At 48.0% G+C, this 22,338-nt stretch overlaps 1 protein-coding gene across 13 annotated transcripts in view; it reads right to left on the bottom strand.

Moving 5' to 3' along the window:
• ARVCF (ARVCF delta catenin family member) overlaps positions 1 to 22,338 on the bottom strand; it is a 452,118-nt gene that overhangs the window by 113,044 nt on the left and 316,736 nt on the right. For 10 of the 13 annotated variants that reach the window (XM_033135996.1, XM_033136004.1, XM_033135999.1 and 7 more), the window contains one exon: positions 12,197 to 12,699. In XM_033135996.1, the coding sequence (XP_032991887.1) occupies positions 12,197 to 12,699 (503 nt within the window). The remainder of the gene's footprint in view (positions 1 to 12,196; positions 12,700 to 22,338) is intronic. The other 3 variants (XM_033135998.1, XM_033136003.1, XM_033136000.1) reach the window with 1 other exon arrangement.

The following is a 22,338-nucleotide window of genomic DNA, read 5'->3' as shown; positions in this document are numbered from 1 at the left end:
TTCCTTTGCGTTGCTTTAAGCTGCTGCCAAGAGTCTTTTGCTACTTACTGCCAGCAGGGACATTAATCACTGTATTTATTTCCTTGATTCACTTCACTCACTACATTACAGCTTATGTCCACACAAGGCACAGCAGTAATTATAGTAATATGGATTTTTTTTTCTAAAAAAAAGCAAGTCGCTTTAGCATTTAAACAAATTAATATAATAGAAATAAAAAAGAATAAATTAGCTCCTGACGGCTAGCCATTGAGAACAAGAAAATGAGTAATTAATCCGGAATCCATTACGAGATGAAGGGTTTTGTTTTGTTTTTCCCTAAGCGCAGCGATCCCAGTCAACGAGCCGTTATTTTCGGTATTTTCACAGAATGTGCTAGTTTTGCTATGAAGCATCTATTTATATACCGGCCAAACAATGTAAGGCCAGTTCCATTAAAACTAGAAGATCTGCAATCTGTCCGGCAAGGGAGTTGTGAGTATGAGCATGAGAAAACTTGTCAAAGGCCCTCAAGCACCAGGAACAAGCGGGTCTGCAATAAAATGTTGCAGGGCATCCTTCCTGTTGGGTTTCCAGGGGTAGGGAAACTGATCTGGCCAGATCTGTATCTTCCCTCGTCTTCAGGTAATACCATAAGGACTTCAAAGCACCACACAGGACTTGCAGAGGGCCTGGAGTATGCTGCTTTGAAGAACGCTAATCAGCAGGCCTGAAGTTATCTCTCATCAGCTGATAAGCAGTAACTTCCAGCCTGCTTTCGAAAGGGATCAGTTGCCCAACTGAGATCTCTCCCCAGGGAACTTGGTCAGGCAGCTGATCCAGACACATCTTTATCTGCCAATCAGCTAACATCACATACGGTGTGGGGCAGGTATCATTTGGGTGAAACCAATAGCTGTCAACTTTTCCCTTTTCTTGCGAGGAATCCTATTCGGAATAAGGGAATTTCCCTTTAAAAAGGGGGAAAGTTGACAGCTATGGTCACTGAAACCATGTCATGGCCAAATTGGGATCTGTGCCGGTCCAAATTTGGCCTACAGAGGTACTCCACCCCTGCACTAGCCCAGCCTTTTCCCCTTTCATGGGATCACAGAATGGCAGAGTTGGAAGGGACCTTCTAGTCCAACCCCCTGCAATGCCCAACGTGGGGCTCAAACCCAGCCAACGTTCAACATTCTGTGGCTGCTGAGCACCCTCTGTCCCCACAGGGCTGCTCTTTGTGGGGGACCAGTGTGGGAATACGTTTTGGGGTTTTCCCGCGCGTTTGCCGCTTTGTTTATCCTTCCGCGCTACTGCGCAGAAGGAAAGAAGATCCGGCCGGAGACTGGTGCCTGGATCCCTCCGCGCCTCCCCGAAAGCGCGCCAGGTAACGGTTGCAAGGCTGGGTTCCCGCCCAGAAACACTCGCTATTACTATGTTGTGATTGGTTTATGCTAAGTTGATGACGCTGTATGATTTGTTAATAAATGGCCCCTGCTCTCTGTAAGCGGTGAGAGAAATGAAAGAGAAACAAGAGAGACATGAGAAAGAAAGAACACGCACAGAGAGTAGTTGGGAGAGCGCAACCCAACAGCCGACTGCAGTCTCTTTATTTGGCCTCCTTTCTGCTTTTTCGGCCACACCTTTTGCTTTGCTTCTTGCTGCCTATCCTATCCTCTTCAGACCCTTTGCAACTCCCGAAAACTCCTCACGACCCTCAAGAAACCCTCATAACCAGCGGACCATCATAACTGGCCGGAGCAGGCTCTCAGACGGCTGGTTATCCCAACCAATGGTTATCCCGACAGACCAGATTCCCCCTTGAGGATTTTAAAAGATGTTGCACATCTGACTTCCGCTTGCGACGCCATTATGGGTGGTCGTGGGTCGCTTCGGCTGCGAAGCACCCAGTTCATCCCGGGGGTCAGGAGCCCTGCAACCGCATAGCAGGGCTCCGGTTGGGGTGCGGGAAGAGCGTCCCGTGCCCTGGGCTCCCCGGCTGTGCCCGTTGTGGCTCCGAACCCTTCCCCCGCACCCCCTGTAAAGGGGGAGTGGGGGTGAAGGGACTACGGAGCCGGGCCATAGGGGAGAAGCCCCAACCGGGATGAAATTGCGGCGGCAAAGCCTGTGATGAGCGTCTAAGTTCTACCTGTCATTAAGGAGCTGATAAGAACCCGGAGGCTGTGAGTAATTGATTGACTCTTTGTATTCCTGGAATGCTCTGGGGGAAGAAGAAAGGCAGCCCGCCTCCCTCCCTTCGGCTGCTGAAAGAAATTAACTCTTTAAGTGACTGCTGCCACAACAATCATTAGAAAGTATTTGGAATTTGAAAACTGAGTCTGTTGAGACCTCCCTTTGGGGGTTAACTGGGGGAAAAATATCTCCGTTTGAAGTTTTGGTCTTTATACTCCTGCCTCGGAGAAATGGCGGCGACTTGGAGTGTCGTAGGAAAAATTTGAAACAAAGGAAGGAAGAGACAGGAACTGAAATCTGACACTCACCCTCTCTCTCAAAATGCTGGACTTCGCGCTCACACTGGTATCGAACTCATATTTAAAGGATGAGGAAAAGCTCACTATTTTACAGATGGAATTGCTTGATCGGAAACTACAAGTCTTGAGTGGAATCATTTATAAAAAAGATCTACTTTCCACAGAGGAGGCTTTTCAAAAGTTCTATACAATGGAATCATGCCTTGGCAAAGAGCTGAGAGAGGCGTTTGAAAGATGGTCTGAGATGGCTGGGCAAAACCGGGAAAAGCAACGGGAAATGGGAAAACTTACAACATCCAGACCCCGAGGTGGCAGCTCGGGGGCGAGGGACATGGAATTAGAATTTTTACAAGAAGAAGAAGCAAAAGAAACGGAGGAGCCCAGAACGCAGATGAGTAACGCCTTGAGGCTCGATGCGGGGTTTGCTGTGGATGCAGCCTGGACCTGTGGACACTTGGAGCAAGACAATGGGAGATTTGGCGCTGGAGAAAGACAGGAAAAGACAATGGACAGAGGAGGAGTGGGTTGAAGAACTAAATGTATAATCTAAATGGTCTGCCATGGTATCCGAAGTCGGAGTGCGAAGTCGGTTAATGATAAGTTTATTTTAAATAAGTAAGGAGATATTGAATTTTAAGTCAAAAGCAGCATGATAAAGGACAGAAGAAATAAGTTTAGTTATAAGAATATTTGGTTAAGATTTAAGGTATAATGCAAAGTTGGAGATAAGTATGTTTTCTTTTTTTAAGTAAAGTTAAATTGTTTTTATAGAGAAAAGTTGTTAAGGAAATAGTATATTGAATTAAAACCGAAGGTGAAAAGGCGGGGGAAGTCAAACGTCAAGATTCAGAACTAGGAATTTTTTTTTTTGTAAGGTTACAAGTAAGAAGAAGAATCCTGACTTTATGTGTATTTGTAGTTGTTTTTCTATTTGTAGGTGTGGGGTTGGGTTTATGTTATATTATGAAAATGTTAATAAATTCTGTTTAAAAAAAATAAAATAAAAGATGTTGCACATCTGCAGTCCTTGAGGTCTTGCTGAGCATGTTGATTCCTCCTCTCTTGATTCTCAGTGGCTCGTTTCTGGCTCCCATCCTTTCACCACCTGTTTGCTGCTGAAGGGAGGGATAAAAACAGTTTTGCAGCGGGTAGCAATGTGCTCTACGTGGGGCTACCTTTGAAGGTGATCCGGAAACTACAACTAATCCAGAATGCGGCAGCTAGACTAGTGACTGGGAGTGGCCGCCGAGACCATATACGGTAACACCGGTCTCGAAAGACCTACATTGGCTCCCAGTATTTTTCCGAGCACAATTCAAAGTGTTGATGCGGACCTTTAAAGCCCTAAACGGCCTCGGCCCAGTATCCCTGAAGGAGCGTCACCACCGCCATTGTTCAGCCCAGACACTGAGGTCCAGCACCGAGGGCCTTCTAGCGGTTCCCTCACTGTGAGAAGTGAGGTTACAGGGAACCAGGCAGGGGGCCTTCTCGGTAGTGGCGCCCGCTCTGTGGAACACCCTCCCATCAGATGTCAAGGAAATGAACAACTATCTGACTTTTAGAAGACATCTGAAGGGAGCCCTGTTTAGGGAAGTTTTTAATGACTGATATTTTAATGTATTTTTAATCTTTTGTTAGAAGCTGCCCAGAGTCTCTGGGGATACCCAGCCAGATGGGCGGGGTATAAATAAATTATTATTATTATTGTCAGGGATCAAAGCATTGCTCGGGATAAGAGGGGAGAGAGCATAGATGAAAGGGGAGAGAGAGAAAATTGGGATTCTGCCAGTCAGGGGGAGGAGCGTAAATATGGAGAGCAATTACCAATAATAAGTACAGATACTTCCTCATCCCCCAGCCCCCATCAGCAGACGTCTCAGGAAGAAAGAGAAAGCCCTCACGCTGTCAGTAGCAGACAGGGGAAGGAACAAAGGGGGAGACGTAAGCTCAGACGTCATTTCAGGGCGACTAGAGGCTTCCTCTGCTGGAAAAGGCGCGAAGACTCTAGTCCGGAAATCTGTTAGCTAGGAGAGTAGTCATGTTTTATCACTCTGTAATTACCAATGTCTAATAAACAGCTTTTTAAGCTCAACGCTGGAGCCGGCCGTTACTCACAGCAACATCAAAGGCAAGAGCTGCCGTGACAATTATTATTAGTAATAACAATATTAGTATTAGTAGTATTAGTATTATGCTTTGCCAGTAAAAGGTCTCAGGCTCTATCCCTGGCACCTCCAGTTTTACAAGGATCTCAGGCAACAAGCTAGGAAATATCTTTGCCCGAGACCACAGAGAGCCTGAGGTTGCCTTATGCAGAATATAATAATTCCCATTGTATGTTAGAGAGAGGGTGGGGGACCAGCGTGCATAAGCAGTGGAGATGGAGCTGCTATGGTAGCATCCTGGCAGATGGGTCACTGTTACTTGCCACATGGCAGAGGGGCGAAGCAGTGGGGAGTTCAAGGGCAGAGCAAACACACTTGAGAAGCTTGCACCGCGACAACCTCTGCACCATCTCAGCCTCTCCCGCCCGGTGAGCAACAGCCACCCGCTAGCATGCAAGAATGAAACACAAGCTTGCAATTCTAGGATGCTTCACAAAAGTACTACCTCACCAGTTAGGGAACGTCAGATGAGCTTGCTGGATCAGGCCAGTGGCCCATCTAGTCCATGGGTTCTAGTGTTATGAGAGAGGGAGACAAACTTTTCACTTTCCGTGCCGTGCATAATTTTAAATACTTCTGCCGCGTCAACTCTCATCCTCGTTTTCTCTAAACCAGGGTTTCCCAAACTTGGGTCTCCAGCTGCTTTTGGACTACAACTCCCATCATCCCTAGCTAGCAGGACCAGTGGTCAGGGATGATGGGAACCGTAGTCCCAAAGCAGCTGGAAGCCTAAGTTTGGGGGACCCTGCACTAAACTAATAAGTCCCAAACGTTGCAACCTGTCCTCAGAGAGATGGGTTGCTCCATCCCCTTGTCACTGCGGGTGGGGGTGGGGGGGTTGCAAAAACAAAAAAACCTGCAACGCGCCCTAGAAGCAAACCTCGTGCAACATCCATGCTGAAATAATTTTATCCACCGACATTTCCCCTCTACAGAAAAGAGGGCTCTTCTGGTGGAATGTTCTCTTGTCTGTGCCTACCCAGCTTAAACATTATCTTGATCATACATATTAGTTTTTGCAAAGATGTGCCAAAGGGCTTTCCCCCTCCCCCTCTCCCGCCCCTTTCCTTTTTTTCTTTTTCGCACACCAATCGGGAAATCTTCTTTTGATTTCTTGGCAAACTTGTCGTCCCAATTGGCTGAAGATTTCCAGCTCAACACATTTACAAATCAGCTATTGTAAACATGAAACACTGGCTTCTGTAATAAAGGTTTATTCTTTTCAAAGGAGATTACGGTTACTCCGCATGGTTGAGAAAGGAGAAGACGCCGTATTAAGTTCTCTATGTGCAAACAATTAAATTTGCAGGCCCCATGGCCAGGGGCTTGTTCGCAGAATTCATTTTCAAAGGTTTGGAGCTTTTTAAATAAACAAAACGAAATAAAAAAAGGGCGGGGGGCTCAGAACAATGACAACCACTTATTTTTTGAAATCTAACCTGGATTATTTCACGGTCCCTGGAGGCTAATTTGACATCTCCCAGGATTCTTTTGGGGAAGCCATGGCTGCTTAAAGTGGTATTATAGTGTTTTAAATGTTTTATGTGGAAGTGGATACAGTACAGGAGAACCTTTGCCCAAATTTTTTTTTGGGGGGGAGACATAGTTTGTGAAGGGTGCTGAGAGTTAGGAGAACACTTGTTCCTCTCCTACAGCTACAGTTCCCAGAGTGGTTTAAGAGTCGATTCCTCTTCACAAGGAACTCTGAGAATTGTAGGTCTGGGAGGAGAATAGGGGCCTCCTAACAATAAGGGACGCGGGTGGGGCTGTGGGTTAAACCACAGAGCCTAGGGCTTGCTGATCAGAAGGTCAGCAGTTCAAATCCCTGTGACAGGGTGAGCTCCCCTTGCTCGGTCCCTGCTCCTGCCCACCTAGCAGTTCGAAAGCACGTCAAACTGCAAGTAGATAAATAGGTACCACTCCGGCGGGTAGGTAAATGGCGTTTCCATGTGCTGCTCTGGTTCGCCAGAAGCGGCTTAGTCATGCTGGCCACATGACCTGGAAGCTGTACGCTGGCTCCTTCGGCCTATAGAGCGAGATGAGCGCCACAACCCCAGAGTCGTCTGTGACTGGACCTAACAGTCAGGGGTCCCTTTACCCTTTACCTTCAACAATTCTTAGCAAGCTTAAAAAATGACAGTTCCTAGGACTGTCAGGACTGTCAAGGTGGTATGCGGGGTGGCCTATCCTCTTTTGCCAACTGAGGCAAAACGGGAAGCAGCTGCCACTCCAACGTCAGCCCTCCACCAAGTCCTGCATACAGGCAGACCCTCCAAGTGTCCCTGTTCTCCAGGGATGTCCTTGATTTAGAGAAGCCGTCCCGGTCTCTGATTTGATCCCAGAATGTCCTGCTTTTCCTTAGGATGTCCTTATTTTCACTGAAAAAATGTTGGAGAGTAAGGAGTTATCCAAACCTCAAGCCATCTGAAAAAATGTTGGAGAGTATGGAGTTATCCAACCCCCAAGCCATGTGTGTGTGTGTGTGTGTGTGTGTGTGTGTGTGTGTGTGTTTAATGTTTTATTATGTTTTATTATGTTTTTATTTATGTTGGAAGCTGCCCAGATTGCTGGGCCAACCCAATAAGATGTGTGGAGTATAAATAGTAAAATTATCTCTGTTTTCATTGGAAAAATGTTGGAGGGTATGAACTGGGATCATGCAGCTGTGGCTTCCAGGTCCTGCAAGAGGCCCACAAGATCTCGCCAGAAGCCACAGCCTCTCCTCCTTGCTTCTCTGGTGGCAGTGGTGGGAGAAGCGAGGAGAAGCGATGGCAGTGGTGACATCTCACAATCTCTGTGAGATCTCACGAGAGTTCTGCGAGTTCTCGTGAGATCTCACCAGAGAAGCCGCCGTTTCTCCTCGCTTCTCCGGTGGCAGTAGGGGTGGGTTAAGCATCTTCAGGGGTACCACCCTCACGAGATTTCACAGCCCAAGGCAGCCTCCTCAGTCCACCTCATGGGCAGGCGGGCCCTGAGTGGTATCATAGTTCTTTAAATGAATGGTGTGAATGTGACCTAACTCTGACAGCAAGTTGGTCATGCAGCCATTCCTTGGGAGTGGGGGGGGGAGATATAAAATACGGGAACCTTCCCCACCATCACCAATGGAAGCTCACACATCCTAAGCTGCAAGAGGTCAGGCAAGAAATCTGCTCCCAATGCAGTAGCCTCTTTGGAAACTAAAGACACAAAGCCCAGTTATTTTATATAAAAAAAATGCTGTGTAAACCCTGCTCTGCAGGTAAGGCGAGCTAGAATCAATTCTTTGCAGAAATAGAGTTTCTGGTCTATAGGATTAGGGATTTGTCTGGCAGAGAATACCAGACCCCGTGGCCACAGTACTGCAGCATTTTCAAATAATCCACACAAATTACATTGCGGTAAGTACCCAATGACGGAAAAGCTCGTTAAAAGCCCCTAACTCCTGCTTGCCTGTCCGAGCCACATAATAGAAGCTGCACATCCTGTATCTCTGATGGGGAACATTCGTTCTGCGCCGAGCCTTATCACTCACGATAAAATAAGACCTTTTGCAGCCTTGCCAAATCACAACATATTACTTCCCTTATCAGACCTGCCCTCATTCTTCTCCACACTGAGGATGAGAGAATGGTCTACAGAAATAACGTGGGGGGGGGGTGAGTCCCAAGAGATCACATCCAAGTCACAGTATGGAGGGGGGGGAGGAGAGCAGGGGAGAAAGCACAGTAAAGTAAGAAGAAGGAAAAGGATTGATGCTGGTTGCAGCTCAGTTCCAAGATGTGCCTAAATAAATACTGTGAGATTGCTGAGGCTAAGGCGGCTCATACAACAACTCTAGATTTGGGGCCAGAAAGCAATGAAGCTGAATGCTGCCTGTAAGGACTCTCAGTGGTTGCTCCTGAGGAAACAGGCTGACTCCGAACTTCTACAAACTAAGTTCTTTATTGTGCAGATATTTACAGTGGAGTAACAGTAAAGATGTCCAGCTCATCCCTCTGTAGAGTCTGGGAATGTCCGTTTCCAGTTTTTAGTCCAACATAAGAGGCGCGGGATCCTGAACCCCCGCCTCCCCCTTCCACGTCCTTCCTCCCTGCGAAAACGGGGCACGGGAAAAGGTCCCTGTCCCCCACCTCCTGCTTGGTGCTGAGGCTCTCCGACGTTGCAACAGCCCCTGCCCCGACTTCCTGCTTCCATCTCCCCCTCCCCACTAGAGGATCGGTCGCTTCCTCCACTTGAGGAAGACGACGAACTGCATACCGGGGATGGTGGTTCCCTGTATCGCAAATGCCCCGGGAACGCTACCTGCCTGGGCGAGGGGGGTTTCCTGACATCGCCAGATTCAGGGCACATTCGGGGCAAGTTCTTCATGCAGTTAAACTGTGGAACTCCCTCCCACAAGAGGCAGCAATGGCCACCAACTTGGTTTGCTTTAAAAGAGGATTGGACAAATTCATGGAGGATGGGGCTATCAATGGTTACCAGCCATTATGGCAATCTTCTGCCTCCACGGTCAGAGGCAGTAATGCTTTCAGTTGCTGGAGGTCACAGGAGGGGTAAGAGCTCTTGTGCTCAGGTCCTGCTCGCAGGTTTCCCTCTGGGGCATCTGCTTGACCACTGTGAGTTCAGGATGCTGGACTGTTGGTATTCGTACTGTATTTGTTAGAAAATGCATTTTTGCAAAGCATAAAGTGCACTGGGGAAAAGTAAACCTACATAATGTAATGCAAAATCTGCAAAATCTTGTGGCTCCAATTAAGGTCACAGAAACGCTGAACCGTTGCTCTGTTAATGGGTTAACTCCCTTTAAAAGTGTGTGTTTGTGTGTGTCTTAGATAAGGAGGGGCAGAGGTTGGTGTTTGGCTGGTTGTTTTGCCATTGTTTTGTTGAGCGTGGAGACTCCAAGAACATGCTACCTGGAGGAGTTGGTGAGGATAGACAAAGGTATAATTTAGGGACTGCTTCAAAGGAGTTTTAGAAGCAAGAAGACCCTCTCTTGGGCTCAAGAGAGTGAAATGAATTGCACTGCTCTTAGGATGATACTGCAAGTAAAGAGTCATCTTCAAAGTCTTGTTGTAAGGAGTTTCAGTGGTTGCTCATTAGAAATCAGCCAAACGCAGAACTTCTAAACACTAAGCTCTTTATTGTGCAGAGATTTACAGTGGAGCTAAAATAAAGACGTCCTGCTCATCCCTCTGCAGAGTCCGGGAATGTCCGTTTCTGGTTCTTTGCCCAACATAAAAGGCATGGGATCCTGAACCCCCGCCTCCCCCCTCTACGTCCTTCCTCCCTGCTAAAACGGGGTGACGGAAAGGGTCCCTCTCCCCCTCTTCCCGAGCTGCTCAGCTGAGACGGGGGTTCCCGATACTGAAAAAGCCCCGGGACCGCTTCCAGCTCTGGCAAGGGCGGTTTCCTGACACTTGTGTAGGGAGTCTACTTCAAGGGTGAAACAGCTGCATCACTCTGCATGAGTCAGAAAAATTAGCCAACATGGACTTGATGGGCCATGGGCCTGATCCAGCTGAACTGGTCTTATGCACTTAGTGCAAAATGTGGCATCCTTCTCCAGGTCTGCTGTTTAGCTTTTTAAAAGCCATTAATGCCTTTCCTGACAGCATGACTAGTGTCTTCGTTAGTTTGGCCCCAATCCCAACAGCACATGTTCAAAGCACAAAATGAATCCATTAATCAAAGATTCAAAGCCGCTGCAGCCACCCCTTTCAGCAGGGGAAAGGGCAAACTCGGACGCGTTTCTGTCACTGCAGAGAAGCCTGGTAACCATTTAACATTAAAATATTATCCATGCAGGTCAAATTATGGGCCAGCCTTTCCATTTCTGAATCTTAAAAGGGGGGGGGCGAGGAAGGAAACGTGCATATTTCTGTGAAATTATCTTCTCTGACAAATTACTACTGAAAAATAAATGGATTTCACTCTTTTTAAAAAAGAAGAAAAAAGAACCTTTTTAAAGAAATGTCTGCAAAATAATACAGGAACTGAAGCAATCAATCCATACAATTTAAAAAAACAAACACCTTATATACTAAAAGCAAACTCTGAGTACTGGTCCTGATGTAGTCAAAATATCACCAAGAGAGGGGCACCACCACACTTGGGGAAACAAAAATAACTTGGGGAGGGGGGTGGAACCGGGGGGGGGGACCGGCAGAAATCCAAAAGCAGCCCAAAGAAGACTGAGCATGCCCAGTGACCGTCAAATGTTGGGTGACTGATGTGGGGGGAGGCAGGGAAGAGGCACAGAAGAGGGTCTGGCCGCCTGCCTTTGGTACAATGAGAAGGAGCTCCAAAAACTTAACACACAGTTTGTAAACAGCTTTGACGGTTGGTTTGTTTTGTACCATAAAGCGGTATATAAATTTGATGAAATAAAAAATAAAAAAGAGCCCGCTGGATCAGGCCAATGACCCCTGCAGTCCAGCACCCCTGCTCTCAAAGGGACCGACCTGATTCCTATGGGAAACCTGCAAATAAGAGCTCCTTGCACCACCTTGAGCTCCTTGGAGGGAAGGTGGGATAGAAATGTAATAGCAAACCCACCACAAAACGTGGTTTTTAAGTAGAGATCCTTGCCCCAGCTCAAAACTGTGCTGGAAGAGTTTCATTGCTGATACTTCTTAGATATTTTTTGGTGTGTGTGTGTGTGTGTTTGTGTGTGTGTTTAGGCTCCTTTGGGTGGAAGGGTGTTATGTACATCAATAAATGATCAATAAATGACATGTCTCTCCCGCATCGGTCTCTAAAGCCACCGCAGGGCGCTGCAACCCTCCAACAGCTTGACCTCACCCCCCAAAGGCGCACTCCTCTGTTGTTTCCTGAGACAGACAGATGCCGAAAAAAACAACAACAAGCAAATGATTAACCTCCTGCCAACCTAGCAGTTTAAAAGCACTCCAGTGCAAATACAGTGGTACCTCTACTTACGAACGCAATCCATTTTGGGGTGCCGTTTGCAATCCGAAAAGTCTGTAAGTAGAGCGCTGCCACTGCGCATGCATGAAGCGCGATAGAGCGCTTCTGAGCATGCGCAAAGTGCGCAGTTCGCTTCTGAGCATGCGCAAAGTGCGCAGTTCGCTTCTGAGCATGCGCATGGGGCGAATCCGGAAGTAAACACTTCCGGTTTTGCCATGTTCGTAACCTGAAAAGCTGCAGCGTGAAGCAAGCATAACACGAGGTATGACTACCGGTAGATAAACAGGTACCGCTGCAGCGGGAAGGTAAATGGCATTTCTGTGCGCTCTGGTTTCCGTCACAGTGCTCCATTGCGCCAGAAGAGGTTTAGTCCTGCTGGCCACATGACCCAGAAAGCTGTCTGTGAACAAACACCGGCTCCCTTGGCCTGAAAGCGAGATGAGCGCCCCAACCCCATAGTCGCTTTTGACTGGGTCCTTTACCTTTGTACCTTACCTAAATGATTAATAAATCAAGGAATAAATTCAGACCAAATGGTTGGCAGACCACGGCCCCTACTTCCGTGGCAAACTCTGCAGACTGGTGCCGAAGTAAGCAAAAGCTTTCCATAAGAATAAATATATCCCCATAGGTACAAACAGAGGTGCTGACCTGTTATGAGCTCCCGAACTTCCATGTCGTTCGTCTTCCGCAGCAACCTGATCAAAGCCGGGATCCCATCGCAGTTCTTTATCGCCACCTTGTTCTCATTATCCTTCCCATAGGATATGTTTCTGAGCGCCCCACAAGCCTTGCGGTGCACTTCGGGCTTGGGGTGGTCCAACAGGCCCACCAAAATGGGGATGCCTTTGAGGTGCCTCACGTCCTTCTTGATTTTGTCGTTCTCATAGCACAAGTGCTGGAGATATGCTGCCGCGTTGGACTTGACCGGGTCGATGGGGTGGCTGAGCATGGCAATGACTTCTGGGAGGTCAGGGTCCCGCCAGCGGGGGTCCTTGCGGATGCTGTCAATGGAAGGAGAGCGCTTGCCCAGGCGGTCAATGCTGGCCATACTCCCCCGTTCGGGCTGCGCCAAGGGCGCCGCATAGCTGCCATGCAGATAGGGGATCCTCTCGTCGACGATCTCGGTCTCAATCGGGTCATCGTAACCCCTGCTAAGAGAAAGAGGGGGAGATATTGGAAGGCGTTCTGATTTTAAAACAAGAATCGTGCCTTTAAACGTGCCATGTTGGGAGAGTCATCCAGGAATGCTAAGCCAGACCCCACCCCATCCATATATTAGAGAGACCCTACCTAACCACAGACTGTCTCACCAGAGTGGTGCATACTCTAGTTATCTCCCGCCTGGACTACTGCAATGCGCTCTACGTGGGGCCACCTTTGAAGGTGACCCAGAAACTACAATTAATCCAGAATGCGGCAGCTAGACTGGTGACTGGGAGTGGCTGCCGAGACAATATAACACAAGTCCCGAAAGACCTACAGGTACGTTTCCGAGCACAATTCAATGTGTTGGTGCTGACCTAAATGGCCTCAGCCCAGTATCCCTGAAGGAGCGTCTCCACCCACATCATTCAGCCCGGACACCGAGGTCCTCCTCTGAGGGTCTTCTGGCTGTTTCCTCCCTGTGAGAAGTGAAGTTAGAGGGCCTTCTCAGTAGTGGCACCCTCCCATCAGATGTGAAACAGATAAACATCTGAAGGCAGGCCTATTTAGGGAAGTTTTTAACATTTGATGTTTTTTCTTGTTTGTAATATTCTGTTGGAAGCAGCCCAGAGTGGCTGGGGAAACCTAGCTAGATGGGCGGGGTATAAATAATAAATTGTTGTTGTTGTTGTTACATCTGAGTTACTACAGATCAGAGATTTAAGCACAACATTCTAAAACTGGCCAGCAGAGTTACACAAATACTTGTTTAAAGACGACCCATTAATATTCACATTTTACAGGAGAGGAAGAAGAAGAAGAAGAAGAGTTTGGATTTGATATCCCGCTTTTCACTACCCGAAGGAATCTCAAAGCAGCTAACATTCTCCTTTTCCTTCCTCCCCCACAACAAACACTCTGTGAGGTGAGTGGGGCTGAGAGACTTCAGAGAAGTGTGACTAGCCCAAGGTCACCCAGCAGCTGCATGTGGAGGAGCGGGGAAGCGAACCTGGTTCACCAGATTACGAGTCTACCGCTCTTAACCACTACACCACACTGGCTGAAGCCTGTGAGCAATGAGCAGCAAGGCCAGCCATGGAAGGTTTAGTTGTTTATGTTTAATTTCTCTTGTTATTTTTAAATTAGTGACAGTGAGGATTGGCGGAATTGGTGGAAACCACAGGAGGGGAGAGGGCTCTTGTGTTTGGTTCCTGCTTACATGCTTCCCATTGGTTGGTCACTGTGAGAACAGGATGCTGGACTAGATGGGCCACTGGCCTGATCCAGCGGGACTTCTGGGTGTTGCTGAACTACAAGTCCCATCAGCCCCACCAAGCATGATGAATGGTGAGGAATGATGGGACTTGTAGTGCAAGAACGTCTGGAGGGCCAAACCCCTTAATTAACCCCTGGGTCATATAATCCAATCAGGGACTGAACCAAATTAGGAGGTTAGGCTATCAGGGTGACCAATCCTCCAAATTAGCCTTTTTCGATGCCACAGTTAATGCTAGTGTTATCAAACACTTCCACCGTATGATTATATTCAGCCGCTGGAGAAATCAATAAACAGAAAAAGCCTGAAGAATTTGGGTAAGCATGGGAAAGCCAAAAAAGAAAGGGGGGGGGGAGAAAAAAACCAAGAGACCCTTTTATTGATGCACTTATTGGAATATGTATAATTCATTAGTTTTTAGGGCTGCAATTTACACTGTCTCAACAGCCATTATGTCTGCTTTTATGCAGGAGAGCTATTTCCATTCCACAGCATAAAGGAAGATAATAATGTTACATTCACATCAATATTTTTCCTTGTAAGAAGCAGGGATAATGAGTGCCTAAACGCCACTCACAGGTGCAGGGGTTTCTCTTCTCCCTCTTTGCACATGGTGCAAACAGGTGTTTCGCACTCGCTCCCAATGCTATTGCTCTCAGCTCCAGGCAGAAGGAACCAGCACAGCCAGAGCTACTGTCCTCATGACCCCCAAACTGGGACAGAGACCTTTAGGCCCCCGGTTTTCTTTTTCTAAGGTGGCTCTCCAGGACACCCTATCTGAGGCCTCGCCCTCGCCCGTACTACAGCAGCTGCTACAAGCCACCCAAGGGAGGAGGCTGGCAGCGGTGGCCATGAGGAGGCCATGGGGAGGCAACGGGGTGCTCCTTCACATCTGCTGCTGTCACTTGGGAGAAGCACCGGCTCGTTCTCCTCCCCGAGCTCAGCAGCAGTGGCACTGGTAGGGGAAAAAGGGACATTCCGGGATCAGTTCAGATGCCAGTATGGCTTTTGTAATTCCAGGACTGAGGGTATGCCACTGGTTCGAGCCCCTTAAAGAATCAACCAGCAGGTGGGCCGGTTGATGCAGGCTATAAGGTAAAAAGCTAAAGGACCCCCGGACAGTTAAGTCCAGTCAAAGGTGAATATGGGGTTGTGGCGCTCATCTCGATTTCAGGCCGAAGGAGCCGGTGTTTGTCTGCAGACAGCTTTCCAGGTCATGTGGCCAGCAGGACTAAACCGCTTCTGGCGCAACGGAACACCGTGACGGAAATCGGAGTGCATGGAAACGCTGTTTACCTTCCCGCCGCAGTGGTACCGATTTATCTACTTGCACTGGTGTGCTTTCGAAGTGCTAGGTTGGCAGGAGCTGGGACAGAGCAATGGATGCTCACCCCGTTGTGCAGATTCGAACCGCCGACCTTCCGATCGGCAAGCCCAAGAGGCTCAGTGGTTTAGACCGCAGTGCCACCCATGTCCCTCCGATGCAGGCTATACCCAAGACCTAAACCCCAACCCCTTACATTTGTAATCAATAAAGTTGCGGCTTAATGTGAACCAAAACAATGTCATCACGAGTGGTTCCTGGATCTCGTATGCTGTGTGGGGTGGAGGCTCCATGGTGCCTGGGCTTCAGGCAGTGGGCATCCACAGGGCAGCCCTAAATAGAGATGCCAGGGAATGAGCACAGAGACTTCCCCATGCAAGATGGCTGCTCTGGCTGTGACATTCCAGGCAGGGAACATCTGCACACTTCCCCCTAATGTATGCCTTTCAGTCCACATTTAAATGGCTGGAGAACAGCCGTGCAAAATCTGGAGAAATGCAAATTTCGAAGGATGGCTATGCGCATTGTTTGCGTATTATTTCAGGGAATTGGGTAAGAGTCGCCTTTCAGTGCAAACCAAATCAAATTTCTTCCACTTCCCTACATGGAAAATATGAGCTACGCAGCTCTCCCATTCTCTGGTTAACTTCTGAACCTGGGAGGCACCAAAACTAAAGTCTGCTGAGAAGTCACATTCAAGGTTCAGCGCCATTTACGGTTATGCAATGCTGAGGGTTAAGGCACTCTTCACATGCTCAGAGGCACTGCCTATTTGTTCACATCCTCCAGAATCCTTGGTGTTAAGAGAATGATTCTGGGGCTCTGTGGGCGTTCCCATTCCACTTCATTTCTTCAACAAAATGTATATGCTGCTCCCTAGAACAAAAGACCTCTAAGCAGCTTGCAGTAGCCAGTCCAAAATATTAATCAAAGGTACAAATAAAAAACCCAAAACGTTAAAAACAAGTGACATAAAAATAAGTTAAAATGCAATCAGTAATTTGCAGACAGATGTCAAAAAAGGAGGGAGCAGCGAGGTCTCCAGTGGGGAGGGGCAGACAGCTCAAGAGCTGGAGAGCCGAGGCTCTGGGGATGTTGGAGAGACCCTGCACTCCTCTCGCTCAACGGGTGAGGAGGGAGACACGCTATTTCCATCACCCCAAGTACGCAGAGGGGTGAAACGAAAAGAGGGGAGGCGGAGATTTCGTATACCGAAACTCTTATGTTGGGGTCAGAACCGGAAGGGGCCACTCCCGGATTCTGCAGACGGTTGATACAGACATGAACTTTTTAGCTCTGCACTGTACAAGAAAACTACTAAAGAAATGGCTGGAGTTTTGCCTGGTTTCTCATGAGCAACCATCCAAGGACCTTACAGGCAGGGAGTTCCAAAGTATACTAAAGGATCGCTTTCTCGCAAGTGCAGAAGGAACATTATATGGCACTTGTAGAAGTGCCTTTTCTGTGGAAAACAAACAACACACACAAACATTCTCTCTAACCCCTGTTTTTATACCTACCGATATCTTCTTTTGCCTATCCAGACACAGCCTGGAGGAATCCGATAAGCTCGCAGGTTGGTTGTCATCGTCAAAAGAGAAGCAGTATATTGACAAGAGGAATCATAGTCTTTGGAGTCAGTGGAACACTGGCTTAGAGTTCCTATAACTCACTCCACCACTATTAAACTGTGTCTAAGGCCTTCTTTGTTCGGACTTTGTCCCTTCCAACCAAAGCCTCCTCAATGAGCCCATTATTGCAAAACAAACAGGATTACAGACCCTGCCGCCATCCCATTAGCTCTTACAGCCACTAGCCTTCACAACGAGATTAACACTTTGGAAACCTTTCCCAGGAAGCTACAGTACACAAGGAGCAACCAATAAGGATGTTCTCTGCTTTGAACAGCTACCCTTTTCCAGATGCAGAAATAGAATAAGAGTGGTCCACATGGAAAGGGGCCAGATGCTTCTAATGTGCATTTATCCAGGGTAACAGATGGATGGTATAAGCAGGCAATAACCCTCAGCCTCTGCTTCCTGTGGTAGAGCTTTCTTGCTTTCCTTTTGGTTTGATCTAAGTAGTGATGGGGACGCAGGTGGCGCTGTGGGTCTAAACCACAGAGCCTAGGGCTTGCTGATCAGAAGGTCGGTGGTTTGAATCCCCGCGACAGGGTGAGCTCCCGTTGCTCTGTCCCAGCTCCTGCCAACCTAGCAGTTCAAAAGCATGTCAAAAAGGGTGGTCCAATGTGCAGCCCGAGGGCCGCATTCCATTTTTAAGTGGCCCTCAGCAACCTATGACGCTCCCCGCAGCGCTTGCACTGCCTCCCCCAAACCAGGCAAGTGAGGTGTTGAGTCTTGGGGTGGAGGTGTGAGGGCTCTGACAGGGTCCTAGAGTCCTCCCCCCTCCATCCCAAAGCTTAGTTAGTGCTTTCCCAGCTTTGGGAAGGAAGGGGGCTCTAGGATCATCCCAAAGCCTGGTGTCTCACTTAGCTGGCTTTGAGAAAGTAGTGTGAGGGCTGGGGGGCATCAAATTTTGGCCTCATGCCCCCCCGCACAAGAATGTCTGTTTTCTGCATTAAAGTATTCTTGCAGCACCCTTGGTATGAAAAGTGGGAATGCCCTGATTTAGACATTTGCCCATTGCAAACCTCTGCAGGAATAAAGTGTGCTATGCACTGACTTCTGCTTTGCGTAAGCCAGGTTTTCCTCATCTTGATCTCCTCCAGGAATAGCATAAGCCTGCCTTCCCCAACCTGGTATCCTCCAGATGTTTTGGACTACAATTCCCATCTTTCCTGATCATTAGTGTTGCTGGTCAGGACAGATGGAAGTCGTAGTCCAAAACAGCTGGAGGATGGCAGGTTGGGGAAGGCAGGCTTATGCTATAAAGGAGGGCCACCTCATGAGAAGACTCCCTGTAAAAGACCCTGATGTTGGGAAAGATGGAGGGCACAAGGAGAAGGGGACGACAGAGGACGAGATGGTTGGACAGTGTTCTCAAAGCTGCTAACATGAGTCTGACCAAACTGCGGGAGGCAGTGGAAGACAGGAGTGCCTGGCGTGCTCTGGTCACGAAGAGTCGGACATGACTAAATGACTAAACAATTACAAACAATGTTACGGCACTTGAAGCTCCAAACCGAAGACAGTTTAATGTCTTTCTGGAGCATCCTGAGGAATTGCTGTGATTGGTGGCCTTCAGGATTCCTGATGAAAATGCAGATTGAGAAAGCTCACACAATCAAAGTTACGAAGGGGGCACAGAATTAATATCTTGAATTTGTTGGCTCAGCTGGGCAATTCCAGAAGCAAACAAATGAAGATGATTCAGTGCCTTTGCTGTTGTTAGAAGGAAAGGTAGATTAATGATGGAAATGGAGGGCGGGAGGAGAGAGAGAGAATGGGAATCGAAAAAGAAACAAATGAAAATATCACCACAGGAGTAGGGCAGTGTAGGGAGAAGCCCAAACAGCAGCTATTCACTCAAGACAAACGAAAAGAGGGATGGCTTGTTTATTTTTAGCTCAGTGGGTGGAAGATGAGTAATATTCAGAGTGAGATGGATGGGCCACAAGGCTGAACAAATGGACATTCTGGGGAAGGTAGGAGTGAGGGAGAGGATGAAGGATTCCTGGCAAAGCTAGCAGAAAGATTTAAGAAATATGACCACAGGAAAGACATCCCTATAAAAGTGCAGAGTGAGTTTGACAGAAGGCAGGAGGGAGAGAGAGGCGCCGCTGACTGATGGAGAAGGAAACAGGAGAAAACATGGAGAGGAAAATGCAAAGACAGTAAGTCTGGGGGGGGGGAAGGTGATGGGATCCCCCCTGGTCTAGGGATGGGGGGGCCTCTTTGAGCCCAGGGGCCACATTCTCTTCTGCACAACCTTCTGGGGCCGCATGGCGGTGATGGGTGGGGCCACAGGTCAAAGTGGGTGGAACAATATAGCAAACCCTCCAACATTTCTCTGATGAAAATAGGGATGTCCTATTCCATAATTATAATAATCTTATTATTTATACCCCGCCCATCTGACTGGGTTGCCCCAGCCACTCTGGGTAGGTTCCAACATATATAGAAACATAATAAAACATTATGCATTTTTTTAAAAAAACTTCCCTATACAGGGCTGCCTTCAGATGTCTTCTAAAGGTTGTATAGTTATGTACCTCCTTGGCTCAGGGGTCACATAACTCTATACATTCCAACATTTCTCCCATGAAAATAAGGGTGTTCTAAGGAAAAGCGGGACATTCCAGGATCGAATCAGAAACTGGGGCGGCTTCTGTAAATCTGGAGCTGTCTCTGGAAAATAGGGACACTTGGAGGGTCTGACATAGGTAATTGTTACCTCAGTTCACTAGGCTAGTTTCTACATGCTCTTAATGCCGCCCTCTCCCCATGCCATCCAGGCAAGCAAGAAGCGTTTTCAGAGCTCCAGGACACATGGAATCTAGGCAAAGGCACTCGAGGAGAGTGCAAAACAGCACCACCAGAGGATGTGGCTGGTTAGAGTGCTGAGGGCCAGACACTCATGACTGGAGGGCCATGTTTGGCCCAGAAACGTGAGGTTTCCCAGCCCTCAAAGTAGCCTCACCAAAGGTTAAGGAAGGAAGGAAGGAAGCTAGGATTCGGCTAACAGCAGCACACACCAAAGCCGAGGGAATGATGAATGCATCCAATTTTCCATATACTGTTTAGATATAAGAGATTAACCTCTGTGCTTAATCCCCCAACCTCCCTTCTCCAACGGCTCACTTGTTCAAAGGTTCAAACCTTATGGTGTTTTTGTGTGTGTGTGTGTGTGTGTGTGTATTAGTCGCACAAATATTTCCACATCGCCCTTCTCCTTGTGGTCGCAGCAGGTGGCAAGCACGGAAATAAAACAAGGGCAGACTTAATAAAAAAAAAAAAAAACCGGATGAAAACAGCAACAACATAAAGAAGCTTCATCATCAATGCAACAGCACACCGGGGGGGGGGCATTCATCCTTAGCACCGTACACACACACACACACACACACACACACACACACAAACCCTTGTAAGCTTGGCCGAAGAGGTGTGCCTCATAACCTCTCATGTAAGAGAACAAATTGAAGTGGCAAGAGGCATCTGAGTGGGGAGGGAGTTCCATATACATGGAGCCACCACTGAAAAGGCTCTTCTTCGCCCCCCTGCACCTCACATCTCATCCTACGCAGGGAACATTAAGGAGGGACACACTTGCTGAGCTAAGGAGACAGGTGAGTCAATATTGGAGAAGGTGCTCTTTCAGGTACCTGGGTCACGGACCATTTGGGCCTTTAAAATATCTCTGAATTGGGCCCAGAAAAAAATGGCAACCAGTGCAGATGTTTCAAAAGGAGGGCAATGTGGCCACAGCCTAATGCTCCCAACAGAATCCTCGCTGCCACATTTTAGACTATGAATGTCAGAAGAATCCTACCGGGTCAGGCCAATGGCCCATCTAGTCCAGCATCCTTTTCTCACAGTGGCCAACCAGATCCCTATGGAGACCCTGAAAGCAGGACCTGGAACGCAACAACCCTCTCCCCGCTTGTGATTCCAGAGCAATTGGTACTCAGTGGAGGTGGAACATATCCATTGTGGCTAGTAGCCATTGAGACCTCTCTTTTTAAAAAATTGTATTTATCGGGGGGGGGGAATTCAAGGATAACACAGGTACATACAATGTCTCTGTTTTCAATTCATAGATTCCTTTCTACAGGGCAGTTACATTCAGGGAGAGACCCTGCTGTCATAGACATTATGCGGTTCAGCGGCGTAAATTGGGGAGAAGGGGGGGAGAAAGGAGAGGGAACAATGATCTTTCATTCTGTTGCTTAGTCTATGTGCAGAGGTTTTGTGTCAGCATCACAGGGATTGGTTCCTAGTTTGTCTTTGTTCAGTTGACCACAGTGAGTTTTGTTTGTGTGTGTGTGTAGGGGTGAAGGGTTGTTGGGTTGAATTAGCCATGTTGATTTGTATGATGTTGTTGGGGGGGGGGTTATGCTGTTGTCTTGTTGGGCTGTATATAGGTAGGTAGCCATGTTGGTCTGCCGTAGTCGAAACAAAATTTAAAAAAAAATCCTTCCAGTAGCACCTTAGAGACCAACTAAGTTTGTTATTGGTATGAGCTTTCATGTGCATGCACACAGAAGTATCTGAAGAAGTGTGCATGCACACGAAAGCTCATACCAATAACAAACTTAGTTGGTCTCTAAGGTGCTACTGGAAGGAATTTTTTTTTATTTTGTTTGGGCTGTATATGTAACAGAAGGTGAGCCACACCGGGCTGAAGGCATCCTCTTTTAGGTAGTTTAGAAATTTAGTAGGGCCAGGGCCTTCTCAGTACTGGCCCCGACTTGGTGGAACAGTCTGTCACAAGAGACCAGGGCCCTGTGGGATTTGGCATCTTTCCGCAGGGCCTGCAAGACGGAGCTGTTCCACCTGGCCTTTGGGTCGGTTTCAGTTTAACCCTGTGCCTCCATGGACAGCTGTGAGTCCAAAATGACTCCCAGGCTGCGCACCTGGTCCTTCAGGGGCACAGTTACCCCATTCAGGACCAGGGCGTCCTCCACACCAGCCCGCCCCCTGTCCCCCAAGAACAGTTCTTCTGTCTTGTCAGGATTCAACCTCAATCTATTCACTTTCTCCATGCCATGCCCCGGAAAAACAGGATACCGGACTAGGTAGGCGTTTCGTCTGGCTGAGCAGGGCTCTTATCATCATCTGCTGTTACGGCTTGACAAAAATTAGCACAAGACGTATGGACGCACATTGGTGTGCAGACGGACGGAAAATCTGCTTCTTGTGCATTTGAAGGCGCTCTCAGAAGGTGCCGTTCCGTTTCGCCGCCACCCCGCTTTCCAATCTATATTCAAATGCGAGCGTTCTGAAATTGGGTCAGCAGTGAGAGGGGAGGGGGGGGGAGAGGGAGCAGAGCAAATAGCCAGCTACCTGTCCAATCAGATATGCAAGGGACCAGGCAACTGACAATTAGCAAAGGGATTACAGGTTTAACCCATCTGCTGGAATCGCC

Source organism: Lacerta agilis, chromosome 17 (genome assembly GCF_009819535.1).
Source record: "Lacerta agilis isolate rLacAgi1 chromosome 17, rLacAgi1.pri, whole genome shotgun sequence".
NCBI classification, from domain to species: Eukaryota; Metazoa; Chordata; class Lepidosauria; order Squamata; family Lacertidae; genus Lacerta; species Lacerta agilis.
This window is presented reverse-complemented; position numbering and strand designations above follow the sequence as displayed.